At 54.1% G+C, this 18,922-nt stretch overlaps 5 protein-coding genes and 1 non-coding gene across 6 annotated transcripts; 2 read left to right on the top strand and 4 right to left on the bottom strand.

The window, feature by feature from the left end:
- Nucleotides 1-839: 839 nt before the first annotated feature.
- On the bottom strand, nucleotides 840-4,221 carry BZA05DRAFT_476695 (uncharacterized protein). Its single transcript, XM_051488264.1, has 2 exons — nucleotides 3,705-4,221; nucleotides 840-3,618 (listed from the first exon to the last, which is right to left on the bottom strand). The coding sequence occupies exons 1-2, from the start codon at nucleotides 4,133-4,135 to the stop codon at nucleotides 1,092-1,094; spliced, it is 2,958 nt and encodes a 985-aa protein (XP_051336250.1). The 5' UTR covers nucleotides 4,136-4,221; the 3' UTR covers nucleotides 840-1,091.
- An 89-nt stretch (nucleotides 4,222-4,310) lies between these two features.
- On the bottom strand, nucleotides 4,311-4,400 carry BZA05DRAFT_t260. The gene has a single exon. It is a non-coding gene; the product is annotated as a tRNA-Gly (tRNA).
- Nucleotides 4,401-4,809: 409 nt separating this feature from the next.
- Nucleotides 4,810-6,020, top strand: BZA05DRAFT_459501 (uncharacterized protein; the record flags this gene model as incomplete). Its single annotated transcript, XM_051487638.1, has 2 exons — nucleotides 4,810-5,085; nucleotides 5,143-6,020. 2 exons carry the CDS (start codon nucleotides 4,810-4,812, stop codon nucleotides 5,524-5,526), a joined length of 660 nt encoding a protein of 219 aa, XP_051336251.1. The 3' UTR covers nucleotides 5,527-6,020.
- A 1,749-nt stretch (nucleotides 6,021-7,769) lies between these two features.
- BZA05DRAFT_409013 (uncharacterized protein) lies at nucleotides 7,770-12,693 on the top strand. Its single transcript, XM_051484760.1, has 3 exons — nucleotides 7,770-9,800; nucleotides 9,860-10,515; nucleotides 11,002-12,693. The coding sequence occupies exons 1-3, from the start codon at nucleotides 8,204-8,206 to the stop codon at nucleotides 12,430-12,432; spliced, it is 3,684 nt and encodes a 1,227-aa protein (XP_051336252.1). The 5' UTR covers nucleotides 7,770-8,203; the 3' UTR covers nucleotides 12,433-12,693.
- A 1,475-nt stretch (nucleotides 12,694-14,168) lies between these two features.
- On the bottom strand, nucleotides 14,169-15,698 carry BZA05DRAFT_342640 (ankyrin repeat-containing domain protein; the record flags this gene model as incomplete). Its single annotated transcript, XM_051481046.1, has 1 exon — nucleotides 14,169-15,698. A coding segment is annotated over one exon (1,530 nt), but the record flags the coding sequence as incomplete, so codon positions are not given.
- A 140-nt stretch (nucleotides 15,699-15,838) lies between these two features.
- Nucleotides 15,839-18,905, bottom strand: BZA05DRAFT_342736 (uncharacterized protein; the record flags this gene model as incomplete). The annotated part of the gene is made up of 8 exons (XM_051481049.1): nucleotides 15,839-16,664; nucleotides 16,729-16,989; nucleotides 17,055-17,166; nucleotides 17,221-17,802; nucleotides 17,864-17,984; nucleotides 18,039-18,251; nucleotides 18,313-18,480; nucleotides 18,609-18,905. 8 exons carry the CDS (start codon nucleotides 18,903-18,905, stop codon nucleotides 15,839-15,841), a joined length of 2,580 nt encoding a protein of 859 aa, XP_051336254.1.
- Between the last annotated feature and the right edge of the window lie 17 nt (nucleotides 18,906-18,922).

Genomic DNA, 18,922 nt, shown 5'->3' on the forward strand with positions numbered 1-18,922 from the left:
GGTGCCCTGGCAGAAAGATTTTGATCTTCAGGGAAACGGGTGTTCCAGGAGTCACCTAGGTATTCGGATGCATGGGGTGGGGGCTTGTAGTCACTTATCTGTCTAGAGGCAGTTCTGCGCGGAGTAGAGCTTGGCTACCTACTTATGTTGAGTACACATTTACATACTTACAACCCGACCCGACGTAGCCAGCCATGTTGATATTATGCGGTTTTTTTCCATTGCCTATTCCAGTGTCACGCTACTTTTCTCAGTCCTCTATTCTTTTGCATCGTCGCATACAGCCTTCAGTGGCCTTCAGTGGCCTTCGTGACTTATTAAAATTGTCCCTGGCTTCTCACCAGAATCAGCCTCTTTAGACCTTCAGCCTTCAGGCCCCAAGCCCGAGTCCGGCGTCGGCGACGGCTATCGTCGCATTCTCGGTCTGAGGCTTCATTTCCTTGGCTAGTACACGAGCTTGGCTTTCTTTATAAGCAGGCTTCTTTCCCGTTACTCTAGTATCATTACACTAATTAAGTTAAGTTCTTCTCTCAGTTTTCACAGCTCTAAGGTGCGGAATGGCGAGTGATATTATGTGCACATAGTTTCTCGACTGTGGCGGATGAGAGCCTGGGTACTTACCTTTCCCTTATCTCGTTATTGCTTTCCTTGCGGGATGGATGGCTCGGGCCGATGCTCGATCTTCCCGCCGTTCACAAAGTTCCTCTCTAGTTGCTAGAAGAACGAATTTTGGCGTTCAGATGGGTGTCAATCACCGAGTGATATTCCGAGGACACTTCCACCTCGTGGCTAGTGGAGAATGGAGCCAAGAGCACTAAGTTTAAGCTTAAAAGCGCGCACCTTTCCGGGCCCAAGATCTCATGAGCCGCAAGCTTCCATCCGGCTCGCATGGCCATGTTCAAACCCACTCGTAAAATACATAACTTTTATCATACAACCCCCGCGCTCACGTCTATCATACACAACAATCATACATGGCCGTCTATAAATCGTAGTAGATCCATCCCAATATCCAAACAAAACAAAACGCCAACCCACACGCACACGCACAACCTATTAAGCAAACATAAAACAACCCACCCTCCTCCCTACTACGCCGCATACCTCTTGACCAGCCCCGCGTTCTTGAACAACACCGCCCTCTCACCGAGCCGCGCCTCCTCCACGATCGCCGCAATCTTGTCGCCGACATTAAACGCGCTGCTCTCCTTCTTGCTCGCGAACGCGACCTTGGCCATGCACGCCAGCTCCTCAACGAAGCCGACGGACGGGGTAGGCCACATCTTCTGTTCGGTGAGGGTCATAGTCATGAGTTTCGGGAGCTGGCGTTTCATTTCTGTGCGGTTCATGAGGAGGCGGTGGATACACGCGGTGCCCCAGAAGCGGCGGGTCTCGTTGGTGCCGAAGTTGGCCATGCGCTCTTTGAGGTCGACGCTGGGGAGGGCCGCCGTGAGTGTTGGCTGCGGGAACGGCAGCGGCTGCGACAAAAGGTGCGCTTGGATGTTCCAGTGCGCGATCATGTCTGAGTACCGGCGCAGCGGAGATGTCGCCTTGACGTAGCCCATGGGCAGGCCGAGAAGCTTGTGCGGACCTGGCTCGACAGTGAGCCGCGAAAAGCCGACGGACATATACGTGCTGAGGTCGTCGAGGACACTGCGCGCGGCGACACCGTATTCGTCGCGGGTGGGCATGATCTCGTGCGTGAATTTGTGCACGAGGTCCGGGCGCGCCGGGTTGTATTGGAGGGTACGGTAGGGCATGGGGATCTGGTGCTTCTGCGCGTACTGGGCGAGAATAGTGTTTGCGAGAATCATGAATTCGGCGACCATGCCACCCGGTCCGTGAAGTTGGGGCTCCTTGTCGATAGTGACTTTGATTGAGGGGTAGCCGCGGTAGAGGATCGGATTGGCAGCGACGAGATCGGCGCCCGTGGAGACGGTGGCCGCTTCTTGGGAGATGCTGTAGTCGTAGTTGACGTTGAGGAGGGAAATCATGCCGTCGCGGACACGGCGGCGGGTGAGGGCGAGGTAGCATTTTTGGAGGTGTTCGAGGTCAGCCCTGTCATTTTTCGTCAACTTGGTGGCTGCATTCTGGCCACTAGTTGTCGGTGTGGGCATGTCACCGGTGGTCAGGATCCGTTTAGGGGCCGGCTTGATTGCAAGGAGTTTCCCCAGCTCATCGTAGGTTACTCGATGCACGTTGTGCACTGTCCCCGGCTCGATGTGGTAGTCGAGAATATCGCCGGTGTCGGTATTGATCTTCGTGCTGAACGTGAGCACGGCACCCCCGGGTCGCACACCGAGCGCATCCGAGATCAGCTTTGGCAGCATGCGGAAGACGTGCGGGTCAAGATACTTCGTGGTAGCTCTGTGTTCAGCGATCTGCGAGATCCAGTGTTCCGGTCCTAGGAACGCCGTGGGATTGGCGATGTGCACGTGGATCCAACTCTCCGTTCCCGACACTTTCTCGATAGACATTCCATCGTCGATCTCGAGCGCCGAAGCATCGTCGACACAGAAAACCTTCGTATCTCCCCAGTCCTTCCTCTGGCCGGCCATGCAGTCGGTCAAGTTCAGATCGCCGAAACTAGACTCTTTGAGAGTCGTCAAGCGCGCCTCATCGATATCCGCCTGCTGCGACATTCCATACCCGGGGATGTTCTGATTATCTTGCTGGAGGGTCATGTTCTCCCATGGAGAGAACGCGCCGATCTCTGTAAGGAAGTCGTACGTGCAACTTCCATCCAGCTTCTTGCCTTGATACCGCCGAGTTTCGCGGAGCACATACGGCACCAGTCCATCGATCGGCGTATGCTGCAATCCCCATGACTTCATTCGCGCCTTCATGAAGTCAATAAACTTCCGATCGGTCGGGGTCCACTGCATCTCCGGCAGCTCCACTCTCTCGACCTGCACCCCCGGCTGCTCCGGCTTCGCCTTCCTCAGACTTCTGCTCAGGTCGATCAGGTACTTTGCCCGCTGAATGAAGTCCTTCATCGGCCCTTCCGCCTTATTTCCATATCCACGCGCATCGAACACCACCGAGCTCTTCCTGACCCACTCGGTGACGCTATCGACCATCTCGAGATCCTTCTTGCTCCTGACCCTGAACTTCGATGTGATGCGGTGGAAACCCTTGTCACCCACATATCTCAACCCATCGCCCATTAGCGCAATATGCGTCGCATAGATCTCCGCCGACCCGAGATCATCGCCGAACACCATCGTCGCGGCCTCACTCGTCGTGACCCTCCTGATCTCCGTCTCGTGCGCCAGCTTTTGGTAGAGCCCCTCCAGCTCGCGGTATCGGTCCGCGTGCAAGTTCTTCGCCTCGAGCACGAACTCTCTAACGGGTTCCAGCAGCGGCATGGAGACGTCGCGGGAGCTCACGACGCCCTGGAACTGGTCGACGGTGCCGCGCAGCGCCTCGAATTTCTCCACCTTCTCGTAGTAGGCGACAAAAGTGTCGACCGTTTCGGCGGGCAGGAAGTTTTGCAGCGCAAACGCGATACGCGCTGTGTGCCCTTGCTTCACCATTCCCTGCGGCGTGAGGAAGTCGCCGGTGGACGCTCCAGGCGTTTCCCGGAGGAAGATGCCCATGTCGATCCCACTCGAGGTCCTGTCGCACGCACTCATCAGCCTTCCTTGCCCTATCCTATTCCCTCCTCCCTGCGGTACTACCCCCACCACCAAGCGTGAACCTACCTCAATTCACAGAGATCCCCCTTCTGCAGCCTCTGGTACCCGGCGAACGGCTCCGCGCCCTCGCCGCTCGAGTCCAGTCCCGCCATACCAATGCCCTCATCCACATCGTCACTCATGCCCTCGGTCAACGTGGTACTGGAGACGCTGGGAACAACCACGTCCGGCTGGGGAGCGGTGGCGAGTTCCCGGTCTGCCAAGAGTTTCCGCTCCTTGCTCTCAAACCGTGTGCGGATCGAGCCAGGAGTGATGAGGATGCGTTTCCCGGCGACGAACTTCCAGGTGCCATCTGCGGCGGTGGTTGTGGTTGTGTCGGGAGCGGCGTGCGAGGCGGTGGCGGTGGGGGTGGTGGAGAGGGTGCGTATGCGGACGGTGGGGAGGGCCCGTTCCCGGAGGACCCGCAGGGCAGTCGAGCGTGGTAACGGCATCGGCATTGCGGTTGTAAGAGAGCGGTGAGTGTTGCTGTCGAAAGAGAGCAAAGGCTGGCACAAGTTTCAACTCGGAAAAAAAAAGCTTCCATGCAAGTTCATAAAGTTTTGTGCAGCGCGGCGATTGCCGGATAAGCTGCGGCCTAACCGAATCAAGAAATGTTTGAAAAAGGGAAAAAAGTACACCGTGCGGGAATCGAACCCACGGCATTACCTGCAATCCTATTCCAGTGAATGGGAAGGTAATATGTTACCCCTACACCAACGGTGTTATTGGTGTCAAGCTAATCGCAGCACGTGATCTGAAAGGATATAACCACGTGATCAGCCACAGAATGCATAAAAACTTTGAAGCACCCAAAACCTTCCGTGTTTGAAGACCGAGACAGACATCACTGCCGACTTCCCCGCCCCATGATGCCAACAAATGTTGGCCTGTTAATCCTACGCGAATGCTAGCGACGTATTCCATCCACGGTACGAGTGTTATAAAGGCATGTGGTTTCCACTTCACGTATCACCATCCCGGTTCCAAACTGTCAGTTGACGGCCTCCCACGGCCTCAAAGTCAGGGAAGGAGAATGAGGGGGTAGGAGATGGGAAGGAGTGCGAGACTTAAGACACCTCCTATCCCCATTCCACTACAGCGATCTCACAAGTTCACGAAGCTGCTCTCCCTAATGTCACCAGCAAAAGTACCACTCCTCGCCGTCCTCCTGCTACTGCTCCTCACGCAAGCGCCAGCACAATTCACGTTTCCACCTCTCCCTTCCGCCACCGATAACAGCAAAGTAGCTTGTCGAGCCGTTTACGACGCCTGCATGTTCTCGTTTCGGGAGTGTATTCGCAGCGCTGCGGGTGACGACGCGACGAGGTTGTCGTGTGAAGCGCACCGTGAGGATATATGTGAAGGGACAATTAGGGAGGGGTGTGATGTGCTTCCCGAGGCGGTGAAGGTGGGCCTTGTGCGGGAGAGGCGTGTAATAGGATAGGCGGTTGCTGATGGTTGGTAGGAGAAGTCGGCGACTACCCTCGTCGTCGTGCTGCCGGAAGTATCGACACAGTCGGCAACGGCAACGGCAATAGTTACAGTAACAGCAATAGCGATATCAACAGCATTAGCGACAGCGACAGAGGCGATGGAAACCGTCGTGGTCTTTGTACCAGACAAAGGCCAGGGCGCGGCGGCGAACACGCTGGCGGGTGCGGTGATGACGGTTACCATCCGGCGGATAGCCACTGCCACACCCACCACACCCACCACCTCTACTACCACGTCGACAGTACGGGGGTTAATCCTGGGACAGAGGAACGGTGGAGGGCGTGTTCATGTTCGCTGGTGGTTCGGGGTGGTTGCGATGTCGGTGTCGATGCTGGGAGCCGAAGTAGCGCGTTGATGTGGGGCTGGGCGGCTCTAAGGAATGTGACTATCGCGGGGCGATAGCTGTAATATGTAGCGGTGGGTAATTGGAGATATCGATATACGTCGATCGTGGGGCAGCAGCGGGGACATGGAGATGAGAAGCGTTTCTGGGGATATCGGTGGACGGTCATCTGTTCCGGACTGTGATCGACGGTTCAATTTGGATGCGGAAGATCGCACCTGGGGTTAGGGACTGGCGGTCGGCTCTTCCATTTTGGCCGGCAACAGCCAGCACATTCCCAATGCGGCCCGAACGGTTAGAGTGGGTATTCCCTTCACAGCCCTCGTGTCAGCAATCTGTACGCGTTGCCGGAAGATGTTTCATATACATATACGCATCGTGCTGGACGAGGCCGGCTGCCGGAAAGTGTGGAGATCTGAGGTACGGCGGTCGAAAGTGATCAAAAACATAGCAGCAAAGTTGAGTTGGTGGAAACAGCAACAAAAACGCATTGCCTCACCTCGTTCGGCGACCTGTTCATAAACTTCCTCTTCAACCACAACCACAAATATGTTTCTGAGAAAAAGACGTTGATCAGTGTCCTTTGGTAATCATCCGAAGCATTGTGAAAAATCCTTGTTTAATCCTATGGTGTGTAGATGAGTTATATGGGGTTCTTCTTGATAGGCGTGGGTGGTGTTCTATTCTACTGGAATAGGGCTCGATGAAGTAAAACAGCGTTTTTATGGGTGTTCTATCCACATCAGTGTCAAAATGTTTTACCGGCAACATAGCTTCATGTACTCTATGTTTCAACCGAGTGCTGTTTTGCAGAGTTGAAACCATTGACGTACTTGCCTTGAAGTTTTGAAGTTGGCACTGTTCAGCATGTTTATGATCACTTTCGACCGCCGTACATAGGATGTAGGTAAAGTAAGCACTTCGGCTAGTTTCTCTTCTCATCTTTTCTCTCCAGATTAGAGTACTCGTAGTGCTACTCTAATGAGTGTCCAAGCCGGGATCATGACGTGTCGAGCAAATGAAGTGACGTATTCAGACGCCTTCAATTCGCGTTCCTGAGCTGAAGAAAACAGTTCGACGGAAACTAGTCTCGTGTCGGGAGATGCCATCTGTGCTAGCTAGCCGGGGACGTACGGGAATAGTTGGGAGAACGGAGGGATAAGGAAGGACGGTTGAAGCCGATCAAGATGAGAGATGAAATCGCAGAGAGAAAGCAGCACTCTGTGTAGCCCGTCGAAATTGCTATGCACTTACATAGCAGTTAAGGCAAGTTACAGGAACGAAGATAAACGAAGGGGATGGTTATAAACTTACTCCAGGAACAAGTCAGGAACAAGTCAGGAACAAGTCAGGAACAAGTCAGGAACAAGTCAGGAACCGCGGATGGGTTGGTGGCGGGCTGATATGACACACGATCCGAAGACAAGACACCACGCTGAGCTGTCTCACCACTCAGCCCCTGGCCTTTCCTCCCGCCAGACATCCTTCCACTATCATCACCACCACCACCCCTTCCTTCCTTCCATTCTCTCCTCTTCCTTTGTCTCGTCTTGTCTTGCTGTCTGTCGGTTTTGATTCGCGCTCGTTCTCTCGCTCGTCGATATCGCGGTCCGCACACTCGCTCGCTTGTTCGTTTACCATTTCTCCGCCAACGGTCCCATTCTAATTGCTACGACTTCTTCTTCATCTTCTTCATCTTCTTCCCCGCCCTTCGTTCACCGCGCACGTATCACATTACTTGTATCTTTCGTCCCCGGCAATCCGATATCGTGGAGATGCATTGCAGCCTTGTAACTGCTTGTGTTGGTTACTAAAGAAGCAGGATAAGACGAAGGGAAGGATTGCGCTTTGTACACCCCGGCTCCATTTCGTGCACGACATAGGTACGGTACCGGCATCATATACTGTGGTTGAAGCAAGTATGACAGTCCCTTTCTTCTTCTTTTCCTTCTCCAGCTACCTCTCGACTACTTCCCCCCTGTGTACCTAGTGGTTACCGCGTTGCACTGCGTTGGGAATCCCGAAATACTGACTGCTGGAGTACAGATACCCAGACACCGACACGGCCCAGCAATCTTCAGCCAGACAACCGGCATTGTTCGCACCAATTCCCAGAGATCGGCCAGCCATTCACACGGGCAGCTGCTGCATATTGCATCTCCCTCGCTCCACTAGCGCTCTCACGCACGGTATGTACCGAGTGCCGTATGTAACTAGTCGGTCGGAAGATAGTTGTGCATCACATATTTGTCTTCCTTTCTTCGTCTTCTCGTCCTCTCTTATTTGCCCGAGCCTTCACTCCGTGCGTGGCTTGCTTGGCTCGGTGTCGTATTCAATACTCAACTTTCCATAGCATCGCCCCATCTCGACCATCTTCATCTTCGCTTTCCGCAGAGACTAAAGCCTATTTTTAGGTGTAACTACCGATCAACACCACCCCCCGGCTGTGCAAAAGGGCCTACTGTACTATACACTGAACAGGCCCCAGCGACCATCATCATCGCCAGCACCACCTGCCTCCTCCTCGTCCTCGTCCACACCCGCTCCTCCCACCGAAACCACTGTCCGACTGGCGACAAAACACAGACTATTCCACGCAGTGGTGGAAAAACGAACGGTTGTGCGATTTCTACATAGACTCCTCCGTCCGAGTCCTCCGAGGCGCGTGCGTGCGTCGTAGTCGAGAGCAATGGCCCGGCCGTTAGCTCCCCCGTCGTCGCGTCGTTCCACGCCTTCGAGCCCAGTACTGTCGTCGGACATGGCGCGGGATCGGATATGTTCGGAGTCCCCGTCATGCGCCGTCGTCTCCCTACGCCGACCCCGACGACGAACCGCGTCGCCGTCGCCACTCATGCTGCTCTTCTGCATGATGACCCTGTTCGTGAGTCGGTCGGCGGCGGTGCTAGTTTCTACCTTCGATAATTGTCTGTCGGACGAAGCTAGGAACTCAGATGTTCACATGCAGTTCCACCCCATCCTCGTCTCGGCTGCGTTCGGAAGTCAGGGGGATTTGCACGATACTTTGAGGATCACGGTGTGGGGCGAGGTTACCGGCGCCTCCAGTACAAATCCCCGTGGCACGAGGAAGCGGGGGTTGGAGGAGGAGCCGTGGGTTCCCGATTGGGCGGAGGAGCATGAAGGAGGGAGGGAGGATTACTTGCCGGCTCTTCCGGGATTGGCGAAACGTCAGCTCATCAATGGTACCGGTCTTACGAGCTCGCTACAGGCACCCGCTACGTATTTCGGCGACGATTTCAGGGCGGCTTATAGGTTCCCGAGCGACGGGAGAGATTGGAACTATTCGGGATCGATTGTTGATGCAGAATGGGATAATAAGGCAACCACGTTGAAGAGTAGAATCCAAGTGTCAAGTTTCCTGATCGACAGCGTGGATGCGTTCTTCTGCCACGACCCCACTCGCGATCTCACGGAAAACACGGCCATCAATGCTACCTGTCCGATGGGAAATTTGTTATCCGCCGGAAATGCGACATCTCAAGATCCCGTCGTGATGGCATCCTACCGTGTCGTGCCGGAGGACCAGCGGAACAACATCACTTTCTTGACCCAGGAGCTACCGACTTTCACGGTGACTAGAAATCTTGGTTCGGAATACCAGTTTGCGACTTTTGGCGTTACCTTGAGGATCGTGGCGGGCGACGGTGCCGCGACCGATGTGGGATGCGTACACGTCGAGATCACGCCCGAGCTCAAGCAGAGGAACAAGTCGATGTTGACCTGGCTTTTCGCTTCGGTCCTGATGCTTGTAGGAATCGCTTCGATTGTGGCCGCAATGTTCAATCCGTGGAACGGGACAACTGATGTGTTTCGTTTCAGTAGCAACTACGGGATGGACGACGATATGCTTCGCCTGGTCACTCCCGGCTTCGCCGACTGTCTGCAATGGCTGCAGTTCATCGTCCTGACCGGAAGTCTATCTCTGAGTTATCCGGGTTTCTACCAGCCAATAGTTTCCAGAGCCGCCTGGAGTATCCTGATGATGAACTCATCGTATTATACGCACGATCCTATCAGCCGGGAATCTTGGAAAGGCGATGGCATCTATGCATTCGAGGCGTGGGTATACGGCTACGAGCGTATGTCGCAGGCGGTCGGATTTTTGACTACCAATGATGTCTGGGTTTCGGTGATGGCGTATTTTGCCGTTCTCCTTGTGGGTGCTATTGTCATCTTTCAGATTTGGTTCTGGGGCAGGTGGGCCCTCTGGAAATGTACCGGAGTCGAAGAGGAGGATCTAACACGCAAGAATTTGCCGTTTACTGCTGGTGAGTGGGTTTCTCCATGGCCGATGACCGAGATTGCTAATGGTTTGTGGGCATCCTAGGGATCATCTATCGGTTCACGTACACGTACTTTCTGTTACCGGTCCTGGCTGCTTGCGCGTTTCAACTCGCTGTGGCTTCGCGCTCGTTGTCGATTACAGCTGGTGCTTGCGTTATTCTGGTCCTCATCGTTACGATTTCGGTCTGGCTCACGTACCATATAATGAGCAAATACCCCCGGTCTGAGCTCTACGACACCTTGCCGACGCTACTCGTCTATGGAACGTTTTACAACACGTACCGCGAAAAGAGCTTGCGCTTCTTCATGTGCAATCTCTACATTAACATCTTGCGTGCGATAGCATTCGGAGCGTTACAGCCATCAGGAATCGCACAAATCACCATCCTTGCCGCCTGTGAGATCGCGATGATCCTGTCGATCTACGCCATCAAGCCCTATGCACCGGCGACGTCGATGAATCTGTGGCACTTTATCTTTTCCTGCGTACGACTACTCACGATCCTACTGATGATGGCGTTCGTGCCGTCAATCAACTCGTCGGATACAGTCAAGGGATGGCTGGGCTGGGTCATCCTGGGAATCCATGCCGCGGTGATGCTGTTCGGCTTTGTGCTCAAGGCGTTGCAGACTATCCTCGAGGTTGCGGTTAGGGCCTGCCGATCGGATGAAGAAGCTGCTAGAGGCGGCTTTGCTAAGGTTAGTCGGTCCGGTTGCTTTTTGCATGTTCGTATGTTTTTTGGATTCCCTCCCCGTCCTCCACCCCCGCCTCTTTCCCCTTCGCCTCCGCTACCCATGCACGGGATGGCGATAAAAGGGTATAAGAAGAAGTTCAGGCTTGATGTGTGATTTGTGATGTGTGATGATGATGGTGATGATTTGCGCTTTTGGAAGGGTTTGTATGACCGCTTTGTGTCGTGATTTGAAGTTTTGGGACTTGTCTGTGTGAATGATAGGGACTATGTGCGCCCTTCGTAGGTAATGATTCACCATGAAACGGTGGCGCTGAGGCGTTTTTGACTTGGAAGAGGGGGACAGGAGTATTGAGAATGCATCATAATTGTCCATCATCACCATCACCATCATTATCTGTGATTCAAGCTTGACATATTGTTTCTTTGATCGCCATCTCGTACTCTCGCTATTCGGTTTTGGGATTTGTATGCTGACCGTCATCATTTATAGGTCTTCGGAGTTCGCCAACTATCCCGTCGAAAGCGGCACTCGAGCAAAACCCACCGTTCCTCGACCCTCTCGCCCACGCCGATCGTTGCCAACGAACGTAGGCCATATTTACTCAATGCCCGCCATCCGCACAGCCGGACTAATTCTTCTGCCGCATTTCTTCTAGGCTCTCCTGCCATCGAGCGACCCCCACTCGTCGTAGATAGCTCGCAGCACGGCCACACAAATTCCAACTCCAACACGTCTGCAGCTACCACACCGATAACGGCTGGGTACGGGCACATCCCGCCAGTTGAAAATGTCGCGGGACCGTATTATCGACCTCCGCGTACTCGGCGCGTTGATGGTGGATTAGGGGATGCGTACTCGCCCACTGAACAATCTCCGGGCAGCTGGAGCGAGGCGGGTTTCGGAAAGCAGCGGTCGTCACAGGCATCGCTACCAGCACACGTTCTCATGCAGCAGCAGACAGAGGAACACGACTGGGATGACCAGCGAGAGCGGGGAACGCCTGCCCCCAGCGCACAGTACGGGCACAGATACACGGACTCGGCTGTAACGGTGGGCAGTGCCCGCGGTGCCGGAAATACGGACTACGCGGTGCGCGAGGTCGACTTCTACTACGGTGTGCGCGGCCCCGCATTATCTGCCCAGCCGCAGAGGAGACTGGGCACCGGACCGGCGGATCCCACGGGGCCCGTCAGTAATGCCAAATCATGGATCAAGCAGAAACTTGGGCTTGCGCGCGGGGAGAAGGAGAAGGGTTTCAGTGTTGTGCGCTCATCTAAGGCGCCGATGCAGCGGGTGCCACAGTCGGAACCTTCCGCGCCCATAGGCGTCGCCATCACCAGCGACAACGATCCAGAGCCCGAACCCGAACCGGAGGAGAGAGAGGCGCCGGAGGCGGTCCCGTCCACCACGCGCCGCACCAACATCGACACCGACACCTCGAGCGACTACTCGTCGGACGAGGAGCCGGGCGAGCCAGGTCCCAGCACCCACATGCTCGGCTCGTCGAGCGGGGAGACAAACATCGAGCTCAAGCCGACGGTTCCGCGCAAGTCCTCGAAGCGCCGGAGCAGCAGCGCCCGGCAGCCGTCAACACAACTGTACGACCCGCCAATCCCGCGCCTGCCGTTCGAGGACGAGCACGACCGCCTCGCTGCCCCCGGAGAAGGGAATCGATACCACAGCTTCACCACCAGCTCGCGGAGCAGCAGTCCGCTGGAGCCCCCGCAACTGGTCATGGAAGGTCGCCCGGGCAGCGGAGAGTCCCTCGGCCGCGTCAGCGCCGGTCGCGTCGGCGCGGTCGTTAGAGACGAGCGCGGCGAGGTAAGGGGGAGCCAGGCCGAACTTGTTAGGGGCGGGAGTGGCAGTAGCACTAGTGAGAGGAAGGGCGGCGGTGAGGATGTGGGCAGGGACGAACGGTAGTTGTTTGGTCTTTTCTTTTATCTTTTGTTTGAGGGCGGCGGCGGGAGGCGGCTAAAATGGGTTTCTTGTTTTGGGGCATGGATGGGTTGTACTTGTGTTTTTTTTTACTGACTTACTTACTTACTCAATGTTACTGGGTCGTGGTCCCCCAGGTGAGTTTTTTTAATGTGTTGGCTAGCCGGTGTACGGTGGCTTTTATGTTCTTTTTGGAGCTAGGCGGCGAGGGGAGGGGAGGGCATGGGAGGGCAGGGGTTGTACTGTACATAACTGATTGTGATAGTGTATATGAACTGAATGTGAGTGATGCATATTAGTTACCTACGTGGTGGATACGAGGTTGGTGGCAGGTGTAGATGCCGATGGGGTGGTCATACATATGGGAACGAACAGAGACGGGGACCACACCACACCACAATCGACTGGGGACATCGTTTCCTTCGTCGTGTGACTCGCATACCTATCGAAACATGAAATTGACTTCTTGTAAGTTGTTCCGAACTTCGCCCTCGGGTCACCGTGCGGTACCTCCAGTGGACGAGGAGCCGCCCCGAGGAGCCGCGCTACAATACCCAGACCCAGACCCAGAGTAGACTCGGGAGTCGGGAGCACCTATTCTGATACAAATGATGTCCCGGATGGAAGAGCCAGCGGAAGAGCCAGCTCCAGCTGAAGATCCTGTGGGAAAGTCACAGAAGGAAACCGGAAGGGGCAAGGCTCGCTTTAATATCCGAGACGTCTTCGCAGACAAGCGGTGCACACTGAAGCCAGGCCATCCTGCGCTTCCTTGCCGCCACCACTGATGAGGCATCCTGCATCCTGCATCCTGCTGGTGGATCTCGGAGGCTGCTGGGGAAGACTCGGATGCTGCAGCCTGCGGGCGAGGGGTCTGATTGAGTGAGACTGTGGGAGGCTGGAGCTACAGAAAGGGTGGGAAGTTGGAACTTGGAAGAAGGGAGGTGGGTCTGGGGCGGGAGGTGGAGGTGGTGGTGGTGGTGGTGGTGGAGGAGGAGGGCTCCCAGGTTAGTTTTCTAAACACGGTAGTCTAGTCCGTCCGGGTTTCACCTCCGACGGGACTGGACTACATAAATTTTGCAGTCCGTCCAGACTTCAGCGGCGTACACTGGACGGGGGCAGTCGGGACTCGGGAGAGGTCTTAGGTGTGAAGACTGGGACGGACGGCAGTCGGCTGGCAGCTAATGACCAAGTTGGTTAAGTCGGGTTGGACAGTGGCACGGGAACAGAGGGTGGATGTGTGAATATTGCCATGATCCAGATAGATATTTCGCCTGCAATCGATGATCAAAGAAACTTCAACGCGAACCCACAATGACAAAGTAATGAAGACTGGAGATAAGGAAACGAAAGAAAAAGAAAAGGAAACAAAATACGCGCAGGTAACCGTATCACCAGAGATAGCCCCAACCGAAAGAAGCCTCCGACAAGCCAAACTACACTCACCGGAGTGATGAAATCGTTCCATGTGCACGTGAGAAGTTGAAATCCAGTTCCCTTCCAGATACCATTCATCCAACTGCCCACCCGCCACCCGCCAACCGTTCTCGTGCGTACCGCTGATCCCCTCACTCGGTATGTCTCCCTCGTCCGTCGTCTATGCCTCTTATCCCCTAGTCGTCTACAGTCGTCCACCATACCGCCATATCTATCATTTCGCCTTATAACTAGTTCTCCCCGCGATCTTCGCATCTGCCCCTCCCTTAACGAACAGTGCAGCCCGATCATTCCTCGGCTCCCGCTGCGAGCAAAAGCTGGACGATCGTTCCGTGTCCCTCTTTCCGGGCATACCCAAGAGCAGTCCTTTTGCTTCTTACCGGTGGTGCATTCACATGGGCTCCCGCTGCAATCAGGCGCTCAGCGATGGTATCGTGCCCTTTTTCGCAGGCGGCTTGAAGGGCAGTCCGTCCGTCGTGATATCCTGCTGCTGCATTCACTTTGGCACCAGCTGCAATCAGGCGCTCAGCGATGGTATTGTGGCCATTCTCACAGGCGGCTTGAAGGGCAGTCTTTCCCATGTATTCTGCCGGTGGTGCATTCACATCGGCTCCAGCTGCAATCAGGCGCTCAGCGATGGTATCGTGCCCTTTTTCGCAGGCGGCTTGAAGGGCAGTCCGTCCGTCGCCTTTTGACGGTGGTGCATTCACATCGGCTCCAGCTGCAATCAGGCGCTCAGCGATGATATCGTGCCCTTTTTCGCAGGCGGCTTGAAGGGCAGTCCGTCCGTCGTGATATCCTGCTGCTGCATTCACTTTGGCACCAGCTGCAATCAGGCGCTCAGCGATGGTATCGTGGCCATTCAAACAGGCGGCTTGAAGGGCAGTCTTTCCCATGTATTCTGCCGGTGGTGCATTCACATCGGCTCCAGCTGCAATCAGGCGCTCAGCGATGGTATCGTGCCCTTTTTCGCAGGCGGCTTGAAGGGCAGTCTTTCCCATGTATTCTGCCGGTAGTGCATTCACATCGGCTCCAGCTGCAATCAGGCGCTCAGCGATGGTTTCGTGGCCATTCTCACAGGCGGCTTGAAGGGCAGTCCGTCCGTTGCGAGCTGTTGGTGGTGCATTCACTTTGGCACCAGCTGCAATCAGGCGCTCAGCGATGGTATCGTGCCCTTTTTCGCAGGCGGCTTGAAGGGCAGTCCGTCCGTCGCCTTTTGGCCGTGGTGCATTCACATTGGCTCCAGCTGCAATCAGGCGCTCAGCGATGGTATCGTGCCCTTTTTCGCAGGCGGCTTGAAGGGCAGTCCGTCCGTAGTCTCTTGACGGTGGTGCATTCACATCGGCTCCAGCTGCAATCAGGCGCTCAGCGATGGTATCGTGCCCATTCTCACAGGCGGCTTGAAGGGCAGTCCGTCCGTCGCCTTTTGACCGTGGTGCATTCACATCGGCTCCAGCTGCAATCAGGAGGTCAGCGATGGTTTCGTGCCCATTTTCGCAGGCGGCTTGAAGGGCAGTCCGTCCGTTGTGAGCTGTTGGTGGTGTATTCACATGGGCGCCAGCACGTATTAGATGTTTGACAATAGCTTCGCTCTGTTTCATACAGGCGATTTGAAGAGCAGTTCCTCCTTTTGTTGTTTCGAAGTTGGGGCTTGCACCAGCTCGCAAAAGTATTCCAACGATCGCCTCATGTCCGCCTAGACAGGCAAACAGAAGCGGTGGTATTCCAGTTGTGTCTGCCGCAACATCCCGGGTGGTGCCCCAACTTTCCAGCAGTCGCTGGACGACTGGAACATCTCCCCTTGTACAGGCAGCAATGAAAGGCTGTGAGCTAAGTTCACCGAGATTCAGCAGATTCCCTAGGACCGATTCTACGCCTAGCAAATATGCCTGGAGGAGGATACTTTTGAGCACAAACTAAGTCAGCCATGCCAACAGCAGCTGGTTTAGTCAGAAGCTTACTCAGCGGGCCACACGCTAGCATCATATGGCAATCCATTGAACGAAGACGCTTGAAGTAGGTCCTCTAGATTGGGTCGCTCCACTATGTCGATCGCGAATGGGAACTCAACATCGCTATCCATTGGAGTTGGGTGCATGGTGGCTAGGTGAGCGTCCAGCTGGCGCTTTAGAGCGAATCCAATAAGGGCTATATGGCAGCTAGCTTCGGGGCATTTGAAAGGCCGCCGGTGCTCTCCCAAGTGTTGGTCTCGTGATTTAGCGGTAGAGAATCCATTTTGAAAATGCACGCAGTAGGGTAGCTCGCATTTGAAAAGACGGTCACCATAGAAGGACGACATAAGGCTTTTCTCGTTGTTCGCATGTGCCGCTTGTTCAAGTATACACCTCATCCGGATGACGAATGGACCTAGATCGAGCAAGCCATCCTTTCCTAGTCCAGCGCCCTTGACAGATGCCAGTTGTGTGATCCTTCCAAAGGCCGGAAACTGAGTAAAGGCATGCAATCGACGTTTGACTACATCGGAATTCTTCGTAGCCCCGCCTCTCCAGTGTTGCTCGAGGAATATCCCTAGGTAGTCGGCAAGGTTGTCGATATCCCCTTCGGCATATTCCCCGGAGAGACTGCTGCACGCCTCCACATGGTCAAGCCAGTGAACCGCGGCGTAGGTGAGGAACGAATAATGACCGCCCATGACGTAGGCTAAAATGTGGTCATCCGACAGACTATTCTTGAAACAGTCAAGCGACAGATATTGGGTACACAGAAGAGCAATTTTCAGCTCTTCATGAGCAACATTGACGAGTTTTTGCTTAGTCAAGTGACTGTTTCGATAATGCATCCTGTTGTCAGCCTCAAGGGATATCTTCGATAAGCACAGTGACATACTATTTTGCGGTTGTGTGAACAAGTTGAAGTTTGCCATCTTGGACATCGACCAAACACCCGCAAAGGTCCCTAACATCGTCGCGCAGGCGTCTACCATCGAAATCCACCGTTTTCCCTTCCAGGTCGATGGATACCCCGCCCTGAATCTCGTGTATTTCAAGTGGCCGCTTCGCACACACCGCCCAACCCAAGATGCACATCGCTTGTGCCTTCTGAGCCTGAATTGGATTGTTGTATATCCGATTGACGATCCGGTCATATCTGCGCAAGCCAATTTGGATTAAAATCTGTAGATAATGTTCAGAATGCAGATATAGATCACCCACGCTTGCCCCAGACCATCCGGGAATACACCGGGTTCAAGTTCGTGTTGGAAAGACCGTTTGGTTGGTTGGGATTTCAATATCTCCATCACTAGCTGAGCGAACAGAAACATCCCTACAAAATCAGGTCAGACAGCACTGCACAAATTTCTTCACACATGAGCCATACCGTTTGCGCGTTGTAGGATAATCCGAGCAATGCTAGAAGGTTCGGCACCTGAAAGGCCGAACTTTTGCAGTTCAGGGATGCGTAAGTCTAGGTAGGATTTGAGAGCGTCTTCTATATCTGTAGCCTTTATCTGCTTTTTGGAAAATTTCGAAAGCGCTTTCTTGATGTCCAACTCGTAGGTGCTCACTATCATGGCTTTGACGGGTGAAGTGCCATCCGATAGTACTCCCTGGCTAATTGTGGAATTCAACCATGTGAGGATTTTCGTCCTTTCTGGTTTCTCGCATTCGTCTAATCCGTCGATAATAATTTGTGTACTCGCCGAACTCTTAAGTCCTGTGAACAAAAGTTCTTTCAGGACAGTGCCTCCGCTCAACGTGACGTTGTAACTCTCTACCTGTTCCTCATAGATATACGGAAGAAGATCCTCGTTTTGGCGCAGCAGCTGAAGTAAGAAGGTTCGAGCCATGGAATGAAAGGTACTCTTAGCCGGCTCGCCGTACCTGCAGAAAAAGAAGCAGACGGAGACATTTTCTTGTTTCTGTGCGTCTTCCACAATTTCCGATGCTAGGATCGTCTTTCCTGGATGTCACGCAAACTCCGTCAACCCACCGATAGAGCACCAGGTCAAGAAGCCACATACCGGCACCGGGAATTCCATAGAGCCATATTCCTGCATCTTTTTTCAAGCTGGAGTCCTGCCACGCTTTGATGGTCGGTTCGGTGTGTATCCAGTCACAAGTTCCTGGATACTGCCGTCGCACCTCCATATATCGGTCTTGGTCACCGTTTGTGTCTACCGGGGCGAGCCATTCGACTACTGAGATCATGCGTCGTCTTCTTTCGCTTTCGCGGTGTTCTTGGAAGCGCTCTTCCGCCTGTTGACGCGCCATCTCAGCGTTTTCGATCTCCACAAGGGACACTTGAAACTCTAGCAGGTCTCTGTGACGCTCGAGATTGGCAATAATCTTTCGGAACCTGTTGCCGAAATCTTTCCATAACGACGCGAAGAAGATCCGCCATCCTGAGGGCTATCAGTGACTGCGGGAGATGGATTTCGGGGTTCTTGCCTCGCCCTTTGAATAACTTCACCGCCTCTCGGTGGAACTCTGAAATATCTTGAAAGATTTGGCCCAGAACCTTCGTCATCGGCGCTTGATCGAGTATTCTGTGGTGTTGCGCCAAGAGGGGCATGCTTTCTCCCAGGTTCTCATAGGCATCCAGGATGATGTCAAAGACATCTGCCACATTTTCGACGGCCTTGGTTCTCGTGTTAGTCAATCAGTATCGTGGTACTGGGAGTCCGATTGGCAAACAACCAGCAAGAGAAACTTGAGCGGACCCTAATTTGCAGAAGAAAATTGGTCAGCAATTATGTTATTATGTACATTCCATAGACGCGATGAACCCACCCATACGAAAGCCACTATATTTGATGCATTCACAAATATCTCAATCACCTTGCCATACTGCTTCATTGCCTCGAGAAAGGGCTTGAGCCGATTTAGATTCTTATTCGCTCTGGCGAGAATGTGCTTCGTTTGGATACCGGAGATTGTTTCCTCGATATCCTCGTAAGTCGTGAACCTAAATTCTCGCGCTTGATCGGCAGTGAGGTCCTTCTTCCAGTCGGCTATAGTTTGTTTGAAGATGCTCGGGAGCGGTTTCTGCCCGAGTTGCGTCATGTCGGTATGTGTATGTG

The sequence above is a fragment of the Tricharina praecox genome (assembly GCF_024521635.1).
Source record: "Tricharina praecox strain CBS 144465 chromosome Unknown BZA05scaffold_28, whole genome shotgun sequence".
In the NCBI taxonomy this organism is placed as follows: Eukaryota; Fungi; Ascomycota; class Pezizomycetes; order Pezizales; family Pyronemataceae; genus Tricharina; species Tricharina praecox.

Excerpts from the sequence above, each read along its gene's own strand:
- BZA05DRAFT_476695 (XM_051488264.1), bottom strand. The coding sequence starts at position 4,135 with ATGCCGATGCCGTTACCACGCTCGACTGCCCTGCGGGTCCTCCGGGAA. Across the intron at positions 3,619-3,704 it reads GGGGATCTCTGTGAATTGAG|GACCTCGAGTGGGATCGACA; the intron begins GTAGGTTCACGC and ends TGCGTGCGACAG.
- BZA05DRAFT_409013 (XM_051484760.1), top strand. The coding sequence starts at position 8,204 with ATGGCCCGGCCGTTAGCTCCCCCGTCGTCGCGTCGTTCCACGCCTTCG. Across the intron at positions 9,801-9,859 it reads GAATTTGCCGTTTACTGCTG|GGATCATCTATCGGTTCACG; the intron begins GTGAGTGGGTTT and ends TGGGCATCCTAG. Across the intron at positions 10,516-11,001 it reads CTAGAGGCGGCTTTGCTAAG|GTCTTCGGAGTTCGCCAACT; the intron begins GTTAGTCGGTCC and ends CATCATTTATAG.